Raw genomic sequence first — 19,097 nt, forward strand, 5'->3', positions numbered from 1 at the left:
TTTTATTCGGATATTTTATTGTTGTGAGCCGCCCTGAGTCCTACGGAGATAGGGCGGCATATAAATCAAATCAAATCAAATCAAATCAAATCAATAAATAAAACCCAGTTAACAGAAGTGATCATTCAATCTTGGTTTCACATTAGAACAGCTGCAGAACTAAAAGACTTGGTTCACTCCATGGGAAGATGTTGTGAGGCCATAATTCATGCTAAAGGTTACCCAACTATTAACTGACGTGATGATTTTTATATATCTCATTTTTTCTATGGTGATAATTTTTGTATATCTTGTTTTTTCTATGTGTTTCACTTTTCTTCTTTATACTGTAACTGCTATTCTAATAGCAAATCCCGCATAAAAGTTATTGCATTACATTCTTGATTAAATGATATTTCCATTGATATATAATTTTATGGTACTACTCCCCCCCCCCAAAAGTGGTGTTATTAGCTAGTTTTAGAAAATACACTTTTCCCAAAAGGTTTCCACAATTTTGGCCACTGCTGTACATGTTTTTGGCACATGTTCCTGTACATATGTCTGGGTACCAGGTTGTTTATGCCCAAGAAACATGTTCTGGAAATGCCATCAATCTTATGGCAACTCAAGAGAAGGCCAGGGATGCTTTGCGAAATTTCAGACAACTCCACCACTGAATGGCCCCCTTGCTGACAAGCAATCCTAATTTACTCATATAGAACCATAGATAAATAATCACAAAATACAGATAGTCCTTGACTTACGACTACAATTGAGCCCAAAATTTATGTTGCTAAGCAAGACAATTGTCAAGTAAATTTTGTCCCATTTTGTCAGGCCTGGAAGCCATCTTTGGAATTGGGCCTTTAGGCCTGCCACATTTACTACTGTGGGAAATTGGGAGGGGGGATTGTATGGAGCATGGGGGATATATATTCATAATAACATAATAATTTTTCCGTTGGGGGTGTTACTTGGAACCCTGACACCTTTCTTGCTACAGTTATTAAGTGAATCATTGCAGTTGTTACATAAATCTGGCTTTTCCACTGACTTTGCTTGTCAGAAAGTGATCACATGACTCCAGGGACACTGCAACCGTCATAAGTACATGCCAGTTGCCAAGTGTTTGAATTTTGATCACGTGACCATGGAGATTCTGCAACGATTCTAAGTGTGAAAAAAAAGGGCCATAAGTCACTTTTTTCAGGGCCATAATTGTAACTCTCAACAGTCACTAAATGAACTGTTGTAAGTCGAAGTATTTATTTTGGATATTTGTATTGTTTTTAAATTGTTTTTACAGTTTAGGAATTGTAAGCCACCCGCAGTCATTGATTGACATGGGTGACTATAGAAATGGAATAAATAAATAAACATGTTGCAGGACTTCACTCATGCAACTCTGCAACAGTTCTAAAACGTTTATTGTGACCACGGTCCTGTTTCCTGACCAGATTTACAGTAGTCCTCTCTTTCTGATTTCCTGGTAGTGGTCTGAAGGAAAATTGAGAGGGCCCAGTCTAGAAAGGAATGTAATGGTCATCAACTTGCTATACTTGCTTGTAGCATCGTCAGCAAGCAAAAGAAACTTACACTTTGCATGGCTGTTCTCATCATTAAGAAAAATTTTGGGGAGCTGTGTGCCTTTGAGTCATTGTTAATTCCTGGAGTCCGCCTGGACTTGTCTTTGCAGTTTTTCTGCCAAGATTTGGGAAATGGTTTGTCACTGTCTCCTTCCTAGAACTGAGAGTGAATCACACACATATACACACACCCGTCACCTTGCTGGTTTCATAATTAAAGCAGGACTAGAACTCATGGTCTCCAGCCTGATGCCTTAATCACCTCACCACAAATTGGATGGTGGCCTAAAAACCAGGAGACTGTGAGTGCTAGTACCGTCTTTGCCATGAAAGCCAGCTGGGTGACTTTGGACCAATCATCAGGAGACTCTGAGTTCTAGTCCTGCCTTAGGCATGAAAGCCGACTGGGTGACTTTGGACCAATCACCAGGAGACTCTGAGTTCTAGTCCCGCTTTAGGCATGAAAGCCAGTGGGTGACTTTGTGGCCAATCCCTTTGACTCAGTCAAACCACCTCACAGGGTTGTTGTTTTTGTGGGGGACAATCAATGCAAGATAACTATGTCATTATTAACGATATCAATAATATTACTAATATTAAGAGAGGAACGGGTCCAGAGTACTATTATCTTGCATTAAGTTGTCCCACGACAAGTTGACGGCAACAAGTTGGCCATGGTGAGTTGTCCTAGACCTCCTAGCAGCAATCTTTTCATGTTTCCTAAAAATTTAAATCATGTTCCTACCAATTACCACCAGCCTGGAAGGTGTCACCATATGACACACTTTAAGATAAAGGGCAACCTATTCAGCTCCCTGCTTAAATCTGCAAAGTGTCATACAATTTTTGTGCTTCTTATTGCCGTAAAAGAGCCCTGCTGAATTTGGGACTGCAAAACCCTTGGAAGTTTTTACCCTCCACCTCCAAAGAAAGCTCTTAGAATAGAATAACAGAGTTGGTTAGGCAGGAAACCCTACACCACTTTAGACAAATGGTTATCCAACATCTTCTTAAAAACTTCCAGTGTTGGAGCATTCACAACTTCTGGAGGCAAGTTGTTCCACTGATTAATTATTCTAACTGTCAGGAAATTTCTCCTCAGTTCTAAGTTGCTTCTCTCCATGATTAGTTTCCACCCATTGCTTCTTGTCCTGCCTTAAGATGCTTTGGAGAATAGGTTGACTCCCTCATCTTTGTGGCAGCCCCTGAGATATTGAAACATGCTATCATGTCACCCCTAGTCCTTCTTTTCATTAAACTAGACATACCCAGTTCCTGCAACCATTCTTCATATGTTTTAGCCTCCAGTCCTCTAATCATCTTTGTTGTTCTTCTCTGCATTCTTTCTAGAGCCTCAACATCTTTTTTACATCATGGCGACCAAAACTGGATGCAGTATTCCAAGTGTGGCCTTACCAAGTGGCCTTACCACTTCTCTCAACCATTCTTATTGTTCAGAACCTGAAAGGAAGAAAGTCAGACAACACGGCCTCCCAAATCAAGTAACGCATCGTGAGAGTTTTCCTCATTTGAAAAGTTGTCTGGGTTGACCCCGACATCGATGGATGAGAAAAGAAAAGTAGAGGAGAAAATCTTACCATCTGATTTTGTGGGCCCAGGAACTGCAGTGCTGAACCAGGTTGGTTTTGTAGCATTTTCTGGAGCATGATCTTTTGCTGTAAAGCTAAGGGGACGTTGGGGGGCCTTTGGAGATGCTGAGGTTGGGCCGAATATGGCTGCTGCTGCTGCTGTGAAGTTTGTGGTTGAACCGCTGAGCTAGACAACTGTTGGGGGGGCTGCTGTGCATAGTGGAGAAGAGAAGGTTTATTGGGGGCTCCCAAACCAGAAGAGATCTGCTTGCTGGCTTGTTCTGAGTTGAAATGAAACAAAGGCTTGATACTGTTCTGAGATTCCTCCAGCGACACCTGATTGTTGCCGACATAATTTCTGGGGATGTCTTGAGGCTTTCGGGGCATTACCATGTTGACAGAACTTCCTTGGGGCATGGAGTTTGGCCGATAGGAGTAACTGTTCATGCCTTTGGATGGAGTCCCATTGACTGGGATGCCAGACATTGTAGAACTTTGCGGGCTGAACTGTTGCTGCTGGTGGAAGGATGGGCTAGACATCTTCTCCTGCACAAAAGATCCAGAAGATGGTTCTGTAGATGACAAACCAGGCCAGGAAGTGGCTGATTGACTTTGTTGGCACTGCTGAATCAGAGCATGCTGTTGCCTGTTCGCTGCTATTTGCTTTAATTGTTGGGCATGAGAAACTTCTTGCCAATTGGCCAGTGGCCGAGTGGGGACTGATGTCCCTTGAGAAGGAGGAGTCTGAGTCTGAGGTACTGAAGGAATGGGAGATGAGGTGGACATAGCAGCACCAGGCATGGTGAAAGCCGAGTCTGTAGAAGGAGGCCTCATTTGAGGGGATCCCACCGAAGCTTGGCTCAACCCCGGTGAATACTCTTGTTTGATCACCATTTTGTCCATCTGCAGGGAAGATGATTGGGCAGGGGGCCCTCTCTGGATCTGCTGACCAATGTCAATGTTGAACGGTTCGTCTTGCTTGATGGTGGCATTTATCATGTTTTCTAATTCAAGGTCACTCATGGGGGGCACAGAAATATTACTCAGTTCATTGAATAGCTCCTGAAGTTCTGGGTCCATCAACTGTTCCCCTGTGTCTTCTCCATATCTGTTAGGATAAACACTGTTGTGGGATGTCTGACCATCCAGATGTTTACTACAAGAGATTGTCTCCCCGGGTTCCTTCTTGACCTCTTTTAGAGTCATGTTAAACATCCCGTTGGCCCCAGAATGATTGTTGCTGGTTGAGTTGTCCATTTTCCTTGGAGCACCTTGACCAACTGAGAATGATCCCAACACTGACTGGTTTGAGCAACTGTTTCCACACTGACCACGTCCCATGGAAAGGTTATTATCACCACCTCGGATTCTCTTAATATCCAGGAAAGTGTTGTCAGCAATGCCATTCGATCTCTTGTTATTGCCTGGTGTCAGATTTACCACCAGTTTTCTCTTCAAGGAACCCTGGAGCTGAAAGAAGAAAAAGAAAAAAAAGGATTCTTTAGCTGGAGTTAAAAAAATAATAATGTGATTTTCCAAAAATTAGTCATGACTGCCCACTGCCACAAACAATGACTAAAAACAATGGCATCTGAAAGACTAACAGAGTTATTACAACATGTCCATTTCGGATACATAGAATATTATCCTAAAACAGAAATGTTATATAAATATTTACAGTTGGAGGGAGGATAACTAAGACGTCTTTATTGCCTATAGACAAATAAAGGTAAAGACCATTAATAAAACATTTATTGGGTATGTAACAATGTGAAGCTTGTAATTTGATTCTAGTATTTTCCCAAAGTAGCAATATTTTTTATCAGTAGGATACAACAATGAAACCTTGTTCTTACTGATAAAGGTAGTCCTTGACTTATGACCACAATTGAAACTAAACTTTCTGTTGCTAAGCGAGGCAGTGGCTAAATGAATCATTCCTGATTTTATAACCCTTTTCACCACAGTTGTTAAGTGAATTAATGCAGTTGTTAAGTCAATTATGTGGTCATTAAACAAATCTGGTTTCCCCCTATGAGTTTGTTTGTGGAAGGTTGGCTGGAAAGGTCACAAATAATGATCACATGACCCGAGGACCAGGGGTGGGCTTCAAACATTTTAGCAAGGGGTTCTCTGCCTGGTTGCTGGGTGGGCATGGCCTAGTCGGCCTCCTGCACCATGATGGGGGGTGGGGTGCAATTTTGCCCTCCCTGGGCTCCGGAGGCTTTTCTCGAGCCTCTGGGAGGGTGAAAACGGCCTCCCCAGGCTCCGGAGGCCCTCTGGAGGCTGGAAATGGGCCTATTTCCAACCTTCCTGAACTTCCGGTAGGCCCGTTTTTTGCCCTCCCCAAGCCTCCAGGTGTGCCCTGCACTTACCTGCATCCAAAATGGGCTGTATGGGAATTCCTGGGAGGGGTAGGGTGGGTGGGTCGGGCGGGGCCAGCCAGGAGTGAGATTTGGGGGTTCTCCGAACTGCACAGAATCTTAGGTAGAGGTTCACCCGAACCCCTGCAAACCCCCAGCAGCCCACCCCTGCCCAGGACACTACAACTGCCATAAATACATGCCGATTATCAAGCGCCTGAAAATTGATCACATGACTATGGGGATTCTGTGAGAATCATAAGTGCAAGAACCGATTGTAAGTCTCTTTTTTTCAGTGCCGTTGTAGCTTAGAACGGTTGTAAATTAGGACTACCTGTTCTGAAAATCTACCAGGACTTCCTCTGAAATCCATGAAATCTACATGAAGTTTGCATGGGCACGTGTTTCAATCAAATTAGCTATCGTGAGCATGCAAATGAAGCTTCCTGAGTTTTTTTTTTAATGCATATTGTTTGAAGCTTCGATCACACTGTTGTACCTGTTGACTTTTTTTTGAAAAGAAATACCAGCTTTGCGGGTTCAAAGCTGGTATTCAATTCAGTTGTAATCAATGAAAGGAAACACTGGTTACAGTTACAAGATTAAGTTACAGAAAAACAGAATAGAAAAACAGAATAACAGTCGGAGTCGGAAGGGACCTGGAGGTCTTCTAGTCCAACCCCCTGCTCAAGCAGGAGACCTTATATGATTTCAGACAAATGGCTGTCCAATCTCTTCTTAAAAACCTCCAGTGATGGAGCACCCACAACTTCTGGAGGCAAGTTGTTCCACTGATTAATTGTTCTAACTGTCAGGAAATGTCTCCTTAGTTCTAGGTTGCTTCTCTCCTTGATTAGTTTCCACCCATTGCTTCTTGTCCTGCTCTCAGGTGCTTTGGGGAATAGCTTGACTCCCCCTTCTTTGTGGCAGCCCCTGAGATATTGGAACACTGCTATCATGTCTCCCCTAGTCCTTCTTTTCATTAAAGTAGACCAGGGGTCTGCAACCTTAAATACTCAAAGAGCCGTTTAGACCAATTTCCTACAGAAAAGAAAAGACCGGGAGCCACAAAACCTGGGTGGGCGTGGCCAACTCGATGTCACTCACTTCCACCAGTCACAGGACCCCCCTAGCTATGCCTACCCAGCCGGTCATTAGGGCAGAGAACCAGTTGTTAAAAAAGAGCCGCATGCGGCTCCGGAGCCGCAGGTTGCTGACCCCTGAACTAGACATACCCAGTTCCTGCAACTGTTCTTCATATGTTTTAGCCTCCAGTCCCCTAATCATCTTTGTTGCTCTTCTCTGCACACTTTCTAGAGTCTCCACATCTTTTTTATATTGTGGCAACCAAAACTGGATGCAATATTTGAATATAGTTTCTTTGGCTACATTCTTTCCTTCACATCAACCTGGTAAATTAAAGGCTTCGTTTCCCAATACTATTTACTCTCCTTTTGTGAAATTAGAATCACTTTCTAAGGCAAGGATTCTTTCTGTCCAATGAGAAGTCTTCCGAACAATAGAAGTCTTACTATGGCATCACATTTGTGCTCTTCCCAGAGTTCGTTGTTAATTTGTGATAAAAACCGAACAGTATCTTTTCCAAATCTCAGGACTGAGATTTGAAAAATAACAATAAGGACTGATATTGATCACAATTCATCCAACCATGGTTATAGATCTTCTGCTTTCACTTGTCTTTCAGATCTCCAAATTGTTTTTAAATCTCCCCAGGGTATGCCAAGTGATTGGTTTCTCACAGGGAGAGACGGAGACAATGATAATGGAGATTAAAAGAACAGCAGCTCAAGATCCTGCTTGGAATTGATACAAAGACTTGGGAATTGTGAGACCCACTAACCTGTTTTCTTGTCATAATTCTGGTTATATTTTTGCCCTATTAACATCCCTCTTTCAATTCAGTCCTCTTCACCCACCAAAAAGCTTTCCATCAGAATGAATGAGGGATACATCACTTGGAGTTCCCTGCCAAAAAGTTAAGTAGTCTCCAGAGGTTCCTCTGAAATGGTCATTCTTTTCACATGATTGAAGGAAAAATAAATGAACGACCATCTATTGCCGTGATGGTGAACCTATGGCATGCGTGCCACAGTTGGTACACAGAGCCCTCTCGGCGGGCATGCGAGCCCTTGCCCAGCTCAGTTCCACCGCGTGCGTGTGCCTCCCACCGGCCAACTGATTTTCGGGATGCGTGGGGGGGGCGCATGCGGGAGATGCGTGCGCATGTGCTGGGGGATTGCACGCATGTGCAGGGGCGGGGGTCATGCACAGGAGTGGGGATGGAGTGCGGGGGTGTGGCTGGCCCCCCCATGGCCCGTTTTTGGGCCCAGGGGGCTGCAGGGAGGCTTACTAGGCCAAAAACAGGGCACGAGGGGGTGCGGCCTGCCCCCCATGGCCCGTTTTTGGGCCGAGGAGGCTGCAGGGAGGCCTGCTAGGCCAAAAACGGAGGCCTGTTAGGCCAAAAAACTGCTAGGCCCAAGAGGCTGCAGGGAGGCCTGCTAGGCCAAAAAATGCGCAGGGGCGGGGAGGAGCGTTGGGGGGGGGGGTCACGTGCACATGCACGTGGGGCAGGGGGAGCATGGGGGGGTCAGGTGCGCATGCTCAGGGGGCACACACATTGCATTATGGATGCCGGCCCCCGCGCATCGTGTGCCGCACAATGAGAGAAAGGTTAGCCATCACTGATCTATTGCATCAATTTAATAAATTTAAATTAGTCAATGGCAGGATTTGGCTAACTTTGGTCCCCTTCTTGAGTTCTCTACCACTCAAAAATCAAGACGAAGGCTTTGCTTGAGAAAGATTGTAACTGCCTTAGCCATATGCCCCAACTGCTTGCCCTTCCAAAATCCAAGTAATTCCCTTGGCTCTGAATGCAATGCATTGGAGAAAGCAATTTGCCCCACTCCTCTCCTGTAAAAATTACAAAGTACATTCTCCCCACAACTTTGGCAGAAGGATAATTTTGTTTCAAATTAAACAAAACAAAATTAAATGGCTTAGCTTGGGAATTAACGTTTGGCAGCTTCTCCAAGCAACTGGGCGGGTGAGAGTGGAGGACGACTATAATGAATCCAGTTTAGCTCTAGAAAACTGGACCTTTTGCCAAACGAGATGATTAAGATATAATACGTGATTTTATCACTTGCTTCCAAAGCTGTTCCTCCCCATCCTGATACTGGTTCGATGCAAGGAAAGAAAGAAAGAAAGAAAGAAAGAAAGAAAGAAAGAAAGAAAGAAAGAAAGAAAGAAAGAAAGAAAGAAAGAAAGAAAGAAAGAAAAAGACTTTGCAAACATTGACTTAATTTTGATCAGTTAATGACCTTCATTGGAAGAATAATTGGAATGACATTCCCTTGATACACTGTAGTAAATTAAGGAGGGGAAGGGTGCCTCTCCACCCCCTCCCACCCAAATTGAATTGCAGACACAAAAGATCAGTTTCCATAATCTCTGCAAAGTGCTGCTTTCAAAATCTCTCCCTGGTTTTGATTTCAGTGGCTGGCAAGCGGTGATGATGTCTGCGAGAGAAACACGCCGGTAGTTGGGTTCGAAAATATTATGTGCAGTTCAGAATATCTAAGAGGCACAATAGCGACACAGAACAGTTCAGCTATAAATAGGTCAAAGCTGTTAATCAGGACAAAGCATTCATGACTTTGGGCGAAACAAACAAGGAGTACTCCGTTGTTTGTACTGTAGAAGTGTTTTCCTTCTTGCTCATTCATCCTGGAGAACTACCCCCTTCTTGGTCTCAGAGCCTCTCAAACCAGGAATAAATTAACTACCCTTTGCTGCTAAATCGACAGAAATTAATGTCAGCGTAGATTAACGGGGGATACGAAGCCAGAGTGATGTAAGCAAAACCAGAGAGGGAGGGAAGGAAGGAAAGATCTGCCTGGAACCTGCACTGTATATAGGACATTAATACAATTGAGCGAGTCCAGAGATATTTCACAAGAAGAGTACTCCACTCCTCTGCTCACAACAGAATACCTTATACCACCAGACTTGATATTTCGGCATTAGACCGAATTACGCTGCCTTCGGTATGATCTAACCGTAGTATACAAAATTATCTGCTACAAAGTCCTACCTGTCAATGACTACTTCAGTTTCTAAAATATTGCCAGTCGGTGAGTTTTGCAGTAGTGTTGAATTTATAAAGCCCATGAAAAATTAAACTCAGTGGGATTTGCTTCTGAGTAAGTACGCATTGGTTCACTCGGAAAATGGCTTTTTTTTTTTATGCTGAGTACTTAAAACAAAATTTACTTTAAATACAACCTGAAAATCCAGCCCTGAAAACTTCATGGCTTATCTAAACCCCAAATCCCAATCTCTAATTAGTTGTTACATCACTTATTTATCCTTTCCACCCTATCTCATTATAGAAGCACTGCTTAACACTTAACCACTCTTCAGTTTCAACCGCAATAATACACAATAGATACAAACTTAAGGTAAACCACACCAAACTCAATTGCAGAAAATACGATTTCAGCAACAGAGTGGTCAATGCCTGGAATGCATTACCTGACTCTGTGGTTTCTTCCCCAAACCCCCAAAACTTTAACCTTAGACTGTCTACTGTTGACTTCACCCCATTCCTAAGAGGTCTGTAAGGGCCGTGCATAAGTGAACCAGCGTCCCTACCATCCATGTCCTACTGACCCCATATATTTGTATCCTTATCCTGTATTAATAATCATGTTTATACTTATATCTGTTATCTTACGTGATTGACAAAATGATTAATAAATAAATAAATAAGTAAACAAACAAATAAATAAATAGATAAATTGAAGGAAGGAAGGAAGGAAGGAAGGAAGGAAGGAAGGAAGGAAGGAAGGAAGGAAGGAAGGAAGGAAGGAAGGAAGGAAGGAAGGGACAAATTTGCTTTCATTTTATTTGTCATCTTGTGTATCAGATTTAAACTGAAACAGCTTCTCCAGCCCAGCCTGACAAATGTCGGCAATCTGGAGTTTCTAGAGCAGGCATCCTAGCCAAAAGGAAAAGAAGAGTCGAGGTGGCACAGTAGTACTGCAGCTATTTCAGCTGACTGCTAGTTCAACAGATCAGCGGATCAAATCTCACTGGCTCAAGGTTGACTCAGCCTTCCATCCTTCCATCCTTCCGAGGTGGGTAAAATGAGGACCCAGATTGTTGGGGGCAATATGCTATTTAGTATACTGTCGATTGTTGTAAGCCGCCCAGAGTCCTCGGAGAGTGGACGGCATAGAAATATGATTAATAATAATAATGTTTCAAAAGGGGTTACAGTCCAGCAATTTTTCTTCAAGGTTCTCTTCTATCATTTCTGGTACTCCAGGGAGAGGGAAGTGGGACTAGAGCACATAATTGGAGAAGGGTTCACAGGGAAGTAAAAAGAAAAAATCAACATATTGGCCACAACCTTGCAATTAAAATCCATAAAAAGGGACTGGGTTTTGATTGCATGGTGGTAGCTGGCATTTTGCCTTTGATAGAATCAAGATCACATGAGGTGTTAATACCACTTGATAATGCCTTGGTAAGACCACACTTGAAATACTGCATTCCAGTTTTAGTCAAAAAGCAGGGGTAAAATGCTACCGGTTCGGGGGTTTGGAGAACTGGTAGCAATGGCAGTGCGAGGCTCCGCCCATCCACCCGGTCGTCATTACTTCCTGGTTTTAACCAGGAAGTAACCTGTTTTTTACCCTCTGTGCATGCACGGAAGGGTTTGTGTATGTGCAGAGGGTTTGCGCATGCACGTGACGCCCGAACTGGTAGGGAAGGTAAATAGATTTCACCCCTGGGCCAACACGATATAAAAGAGATGTTGAGACTCTAGAAAGAGTGCAGAGAAGAGCAACAAAGATGATTAGGGGACTGGAGGCTAAAACATGTAACAACAACAACAACAACAACAACAACAACAACAACAACAACAGAGATGGAAGGGACCTTGGAGGTCTTCCAGTCCAACCCCCTGCTTAGGCAGGAAACTCTACACCACTTCAGACAAATGGTTATCCAACATCTTCTTAAAAACTTCCAGCGTTGGAGCATTCACAACTTCTGGAGGCAAGTTGTTCCACTGATTAATTGTTCTAAAGTGAAGAACAGTTGCAGGAACTGGGTATATCTAACCTAGGGTTTTGCTAAATTCACCAAAATGGGGTGTCTTTGGGACGGCAGAGTGCTGCAGGAGGCATCCCACCATGCTGCCATTGGAATTCCTAAATTGGGAATTCCTGTGTATACAGTAGTGGCCAAAATTGTGGAAACCTTTTGGGAAAAGTGTATTTTTGAGGTTTGATGGCTAATAACACGACTTTTTGGGGGGAGTTTCAAGATAATCGTGTTCTACTGCTGGAATGGCCTGGGAATAGCCCAGACCTTAACCCAATGGAAAATCTATGGAGCCGACTAAAGAAACATGTTAGCCAGAAGCAACCCAGCAATAAAACCCCGTTAATAGAAGCAATCATTCAATATTAGTTTCACATGATAACAGCTGCAGAACTAAAAGACTTGGTTCACTCCATGGGAAGACATTGTAAGGCGTAATTCATGCTTAAGGTTACCCAACTAAGTATTAACTGGCATGGTGATAATTTTTGTATATCTCGTTTTTTCTACGTGTTTCACTTTTCTTCTTTATACTGTAACTGCTATTCTAACAGCAAGCCCTTCATAAAAGTTATTGCATTACATTCTTGATTAAATTATCTTTCCATTGATATATAATTTTATGGTATTACTCCCCCCCAAAAAGTGGTGTCATTAGCTAGTTTAGAAAATACACTTTTCCCAAAAGGTTTCGACAATTTTGGCCAATACTGTATATACAGGAATTCCCAATTCGGCAACCAGTTCACCATTGCAGCTAGTTGCACTATATCTATGCATATCAAAGCATCCAGATTCAATTCCCACATCTCCAATTAGTTATCTGAAGTCAACCATCCATTATTAACTCTGCCACAATTTTGTGCCAACATTCTATATCTCTTAGCTGCAATCTAGTGGTCATCAGATTTTTGTAGTCTGGATGTAATAACCACGGTTAACATTCCGGGCAGATTCTCATATAGATTCACTGAAAGCTTCCCTGTTGCCTGCTAGGCTATCTGTCCTGCCTGACACTTCTTTAGAAAATCCTTTACATCAAAACAAAAAAAATAATATATGGGAACTGACATCCTGCAGAGTTAAGGGCCAGCCTTGAGCATCATCATCATCTCTCTCTCGCACACAAGAATGACTCTGAAGCCCCATAAGCACTTTTGGAAATCAAAATAATGGATCTGCTGCTTGTGAATACCTGCTTGGAAACCAGAATAATAAGGATGGTAGAAAATATCTGGAGGGATAAAGGAGATTGCAGAGAGTAGCAAACTTATTAATTTGACCACATCATTTGAGAAGCCATTTTGTGATTAGGCAAGTATCCTGCACATATTGCTTCTACTGTGGAGCCACACCAGCCTCACACAGCCTCCAATTGTGCAACACAATTGCACTATTGTTTAACCACACTATTTGGAAGCGTGTCCATCTTCCCAGATAAACAAGAAGAGTAAATTGAATGAGAGTTATCTAGATGGAGGGGATGATGGAAAAGAAGTTTCATCTATATAGTTCAGGGCAGTGGTGAAATCCATTTTTTTTTATTACCGGTTCTGTGGGCGTGGCTTGGTGGGCATGGCAGGGGAAGGATACTGCAAAATCCCCATTCCTTCCCCACTCCAGGGGAAGGATACTGCAAAATCTCCATTCCCACCCCACTCTGGGGCCAGTCAGAGGTGGTATTTGCCGGTTCTCCGAACTGCTCAAAATTTCCGCTACGGTTCTCCAGAACCTGTGAGAACCTGCTGGATTTCACCCCTGGTTCAGGGGTGTCAAACTCAAAGCCCACCCTGCAGATGCTGCCTGCAGGGTGTTTAGATCTGACTCGCGGGGCCGCCTTGGAAACAGTGAAGGACAAGCCCTTGGTGCTTGGTGCAGACCACCCCTCTGTCAGTGAAAATGAAAACTCCATTTTCAGCCGCGACGGCCTCCTGCCACATCTGCCAGAGAAAACAGAGCTCGTGGGGGCTCATCCCCCCCCAAACTCTGTTTTCACTGGCAGAGGGTGGCAGGAGGCCATCGTGGCCAAAAATGGAGCTCATTAGCCCGTTTTCACTGTAGAGTGCTCGGGCCATCACAGATGCCCCCGATACGAGTGACGTCAAGCTGGCCATGCCCCCCTGCCCCCCCCCAAGGTCAAACACAACCCTGATGTGGCCCTCAATGAAATCAAGTTTGACACCCCTGACGTAGTTGATCAAAATTCATAGATCTGTCGTAACCACCCTGGTAACTATTTTGGATATAGCCAAGCATCCCTCAATGGCTGCCATTTTGTGGGAAGGCTCACCTCATGCTCTTAAAATTTTGAAAGGCTTCACATAGGCCTCCAAAAATGGTTTCTGTAAATGTGTTTTGCAGAAAGCCCCAATCATTGGTTCCCACAGCAGAAATATAAAACTGAGCAGATTCTAAAAGCTTGAAGGCTACTTGACTCTGATTTATGGTATGAGCCTTGTCTTTAAAAAATCTTAAAGAAACCCATCTTTTGCTGTGGGAATAGAAGAGAGTTGCTGGAATACCAGTGTTGCTTGACAGTGAGATGGGCAGCATACAAATTTAATACATAAATGTATTTTCTAGGTCAGTGATGACTAACCTTTTTGCCATCGCGTGCCAGGAGGGGGGGGATGATGGGAGGTGTTGCGCGCATGCGTGCCCACACCCATAATTCTATGCGCCCCGCCCCCAAGCATGCTCGTGCGATCCTGCCCCTCCCAGCATGCGATGGCCCAACAGGGGTGGGCCATCGCAGGGGTGAAATATAAAATTTGTTACTACCAGTTCTGTGGGCATGGCTTTGGGGGTGGGGGTGTTAATGTGACTGAGTGGGCGTAGCCAACTTTTTTTTTAACTTTTAAAAGCATTTTTTTCTACAACCTCTTTGGCCAAAGAGGTTGTACAAAAAATACTTTTAAAAGCCTCTGATGATCCCAGCTGAGCCACGCGATCATCAGAGGCTTTTTTTAATTTTATTTTTAAAAGCATTTTTTGGGCTGAAGAGGTTGTATAAAAATGCTTTTAAAAGTAAAAAATACAGCCTCTGATGATCATGCGGCTCACTGGGCATGGGGGTGGGGGCCCAGGGATTTTTGCTACCGGTTCTCCGAACCACCCGCTGCCATTGCTACCGGATTGGGTGAGCCGGTCTGAACCGGGAGCATTTCACCCCTGCCCGGTAGGCCTGTTTTTCTTTCTCACCTGGTTCCAGGGCCTCTCTAGGAGTCTGGGGAGGGCAAAAACAGCCTTCCCAGCTCCCTCAGAGGTCCTCCGGAGGCCAAAAATGACCCGTTTAACAACCTCCAGGTGGGTGAAGAAGGCCGTTTTCGCCCTTCCCAGACTCCTAGAGAGGCCCTGGAGGCTAGGGACAGCAAAAAATGGGCCTTCCAGTCCCACAGGAAGTTGTTAAACGGGCCGTTGTCGGCCTCCGAAGGACTTCTCCAAATGAAGCAAATTTCTTCATTTGGAGCAAATTAGCAATTTTTTTCATTATTTAATTCTGGGTGGACTCAGGCAAGAATTATGTTTATATTAGAGATAGTTACCATGGGGTTTTGGTTTCCAAATGCCCCCAAACAAACAATTTGCCTCATTAAGATTCTTTTAATAAAACAAAAAGTTACCGGTAACTAGACACAGAAGGCTAAAAAGTAGGCCATCATCCAACATCATACTTGATGGCAGCAAACCTTTAGACACTACAAGTCCTCCAGGGAGTTTGTGGCACAGCTAGTCCTTGATTTACAACAGTTCCTTTAGAGACCGTTCGAAATTACAACAGCACTGGAAAAAATGACTTATGACCATTTTTTCACACAATTGTTGCATTCCCAACATCATGTGATCAAAATTCAGACGCTTGGCAACTGACTCATATTTATGACAGTTGCCCTGTCCTGAGGTCATGTGATCCCCCATTGCGTCCTTCTGACAAGCAAGGTCAATGGGGAAGCCAGATTCATTTAATAACCATGTGACTAACTTAACAACTGCAGTGATTCACTTAACAACTGTGGCAAGAAAGGTTATAAACTGGGGTAAAACACACTTAACAAATGTCTCACTTAGCAACAGAAAGTTTGGGCTCAAGTGTGGATTCGTAAGTTGAGGACTACCTGCAAATAGGATTCTTTCATCTTCTGGAAATGGATTTTTTGGGGGAGTTTTTTGGCGACGAACTATTGTTTACTATTCCAATTTCTGAATAGCAAACTCTCCCACAGTAGCCATTTTGTGAGTGAATATTCAATATTCCAATTATGTCTACTCATGGTTGAGACAGTTGTTTGCTTTGGGGGTTACGCATGAACAGATCCTTTGTATCAGGGGTGAAATCCAGCAAGTTCTGACAGGTTCTGGAGAACCAGTAGTGGAAATTTTGAGTAGTTCGGAGAACCGGTAGCGGAAATTTTGAGTAGTTCAGAGAACTGGCAAATACCACCTCTGGCTGGCCCCAGAGTGGGTGGGAATGGAGATTTTGCAATATCCTTTCCCCAGGAGTGGGGAGGGAATGGAGATTTTGCAGTATCCTTCCCCTGGACTGGGGTGGGAATGGAGATTTTGCAGTATCCTTCCCCTGGAATGGGGTGGGAATGGAGATTTTGCAGTATCCTTCCCCTAGAGTGGGGTAGGAATGGAGATTTTGCAGTATCCTTCCCCTGGAATGGGGTGGGAATGGAGATTTTGCAGTATCCTTCCCCTAGAGTGGGGTAGGAATGGAGATTTTGCAGTATCTTTCCCCTGGAGTGGGGTGGAAATGCAGATTTTGCAATATCCTTCCCCTGGAGTGGGGAGGGAATGGAGATTTTGCAATATCCTTTTTCCAGGAGTGGGGGGGGGATGGAGATGTTGCAATAACCTTGCCCAGCCCTGCCCTGCCACGCCCACCAAGCCACATCACGCCCACCAAGCCACACCCACAGAACCAATAGTAAAAAAAAATGGATTTCACCACTGCTTTGTATAGCAATTCTTAAGAAAAAAACCCATCAATGTTTTCTTATTAGATGAATTGGGTGTCCTTCTCCAGCAGTGAGTAAGTACTATCTCCTCGCCTCTCACCTGGGGGCTGTTTGCCAATGTTCCCACATGCACACTTACAAGCCGCACATCCAAATGCTATCTGCACATATGCGGTTCAACGCCCGTGGGTGGAAAATGCATGGTTGATTTCTTATTTTGATGTAGTAATCTAAACATATAATTTTTACTATGCCCGCTGAATTGCTCACATATGGATAAAATTCAGATGATGCATCTCTGTGTTTATGTTGCTTAGAATTTTTCTTCACACAACCTCCCACCCTTTGAAATCTGTTTTATGTGGGCTTTCTCTGTGCATGATCTTTTTGGAAAATTCTTCTGAAGAAATCTTTGGTACTGCACTGTTTTGCATTCAAAATACCTGGATAAATTGATACGTTAGTTCCTCGTCATTTGATGAAAGAAAGAAGGGGGGGCAATAAAAAGGGAATTGACACAATATTTTAAGGATAACTGATATATGGTATACTTCTTGCCATTTTTCAGAAAAACTGGCTGTATTTAAATGGCAGATTAAAACAAGGGTGGTTAAAAGCAGTGTATGCACAACAGTGGGATATTATAAGGTTCTGCATTTACGAGTTTTAAAGTATAAATATTAGGATATTCTCTCAAGCCAATTAATGGAGGTTTTTTCCCCTAAGGGGAAATTGAAAATATAGTTTCAGACTGCTCTATAGTCTGAATTTAAACTATATTACCGTATATTATATTATATTATATTATATTATATTATATTATATTATATTATATTATATTATATTATATTATATTATATTATATTATATTATATTATTAATTATATTATAATTATATATTATTATATTACTGTATATTATGTCTTTATGATTTTTATAACTAACTCAAGGCAGCACATATACTTAATACTCCTTCCTTCTCCCATTTTCCTCACAATCATAACCCTTGTTAGGTGGATTGGACTTTTAGAATTTAGAAGTATTTAGAGTGATACAGTTGGTTGGGACCTTGGAGGTGTTCTAGTCCAACCCCCTGCTCAGGCAGGAAATCCTATACCATTTCAGACAAATTGTTGTCCAATCTCTTCTTAAAAACTTCCAGTTTTGGAGAAGTCACAACTTCTGGATGTAAGTTGTTACACTGGTTAATTGTTCTAACTGCCAGGAAATTTCTCCTTAGTTCTAGGTTGCTTCTCTCCTTGCTTAGTTTCCATCCATTGCTTCTTGTGCTGCCCTCATGTGCTTGGAGAATAGCTTGACTCCCTCCTCATTGTGGCAAACCCGGACTGAAAGAGAGTGACTGGCCCAAAGTCACCCAACTGGCTTTCATAGTTAGAAATCATGGGGTAGAAAGCACTACCCTAGTGCTTTAACCCACCAGACCAAACTCGCTCATTCTTCTTGATTTCTGGGAAAAAATGGCGAATTGAAGATGACACTGCTAAAAATGGACCCCATAACTGTGATGGAATAAAAAACAGGCAAGTAGATGATAATTCCTCTCCAGGCAAGGAGAGAACTTGAGATCACCCATACGTTGCTCCTCATAAAGGAAACAACACACAGTCTCTGACAGGCTTAGAACTCTGGGGGATGAGGGAATAACCATCTTGTCAAACCATGATCAGTGCCTTTAAGGACACTGGATTCCCATACAATCTAATATTCCATTCAATTTGCATCGCCATGACATGTAAAAGATGTTGAGACTCTAGAAAGAGTGCAGAGAAGAGCAACAAAGATGATTAGGGGGCTGGACAGAAGCTAAAACATATAAAGAATGGTTGCAGGAATTGGGTATGTCTAGTTTAATGAAAAGAAGGACAGATGATTAGAAAGTGATTAGAAAAGGTAACACAATACCAGAGCTGAAAGGGACCATGTAGGTCTTCTGGAAGTGAGCCATTCCACTGATTAATTGTTCTCACTTACAGAAAATTTCTCCTTAGTTCTAGGTTGGTCCTCTCTTTTCAGTAGTTTCCATCCACTGCTTCTTGTCCTGCCTTCAGGTGCTTTGGAGAATAGCTTGACTCTCACTTCTTTGTGGCAGGCCCTTAGATAGTGAAACACTGTTATCATGCTACATCTAGTCCTTCTTTTCATTAAATTAGACATACCCAATTCCTGCAACCGTTCTTCATGTGTTTTAGCCTCCAGTCCTCTAATCCTCTTTGTTGCTCTTCTCTGCACTCTTTCTAGAGTCTCTTTCTAGATGTCTAAAATTTGCAAACTGACTATTTACACAGATGCTATGTTAGGACTCAAGAGTGTCCATTCTCTTTCTCAAAGGGATATTTCAGATAGCCTTCCCTCGCTACCGGTTTGCAAATGTGGGCTCGCACGTGCCACCTCCATGCATGCACAGGGCCTTCCGCGTATGCGCAGAGCACTAAAAACAGGATGTGATGATGTCAGGGT

General features: G+C 43.1%; 1 protein-coding gene across 1 annotated transcript in view; it reads right to left on the reverse strand.

Annotated features, from left to right (window-relative positions):
- MAML2 (mastermind like transcriptional coactivator 2) overlaps nucleotides 1-19,097 on the reverse strand; it is a 239,716-nt gene that overhangs the window by 60,182 nt on the left and 160,437 nt on the right. The window contains exon 2 of the mRNA XM_034408854.3: nucleotides 3,167-4,627. Within this exon, the coding sequence (XP_034264745.2) occupies nucleotides 3,167-4,627 (1,461 nt within the window). The remainder of the gene's footprint in view (nucleotides 1-3,166; nucleotides 4,628-19,097) is intronic.

The sequence above is a fragment of the Pantherophis guttatus genome, chromosome 5, assembly GCF_059756535.1.
Source record: "Pantherophis guttatus breed Tessera chromosome 5, ASM5975653v1, whole genome shotgun sequence".
Classification (NCBI taxonomy): Eukaryota; Metazoa; Chordata; class Lepidosauria; order Squamata; family Colubridae; genus Pantherophis; species Pantherophis guttatus.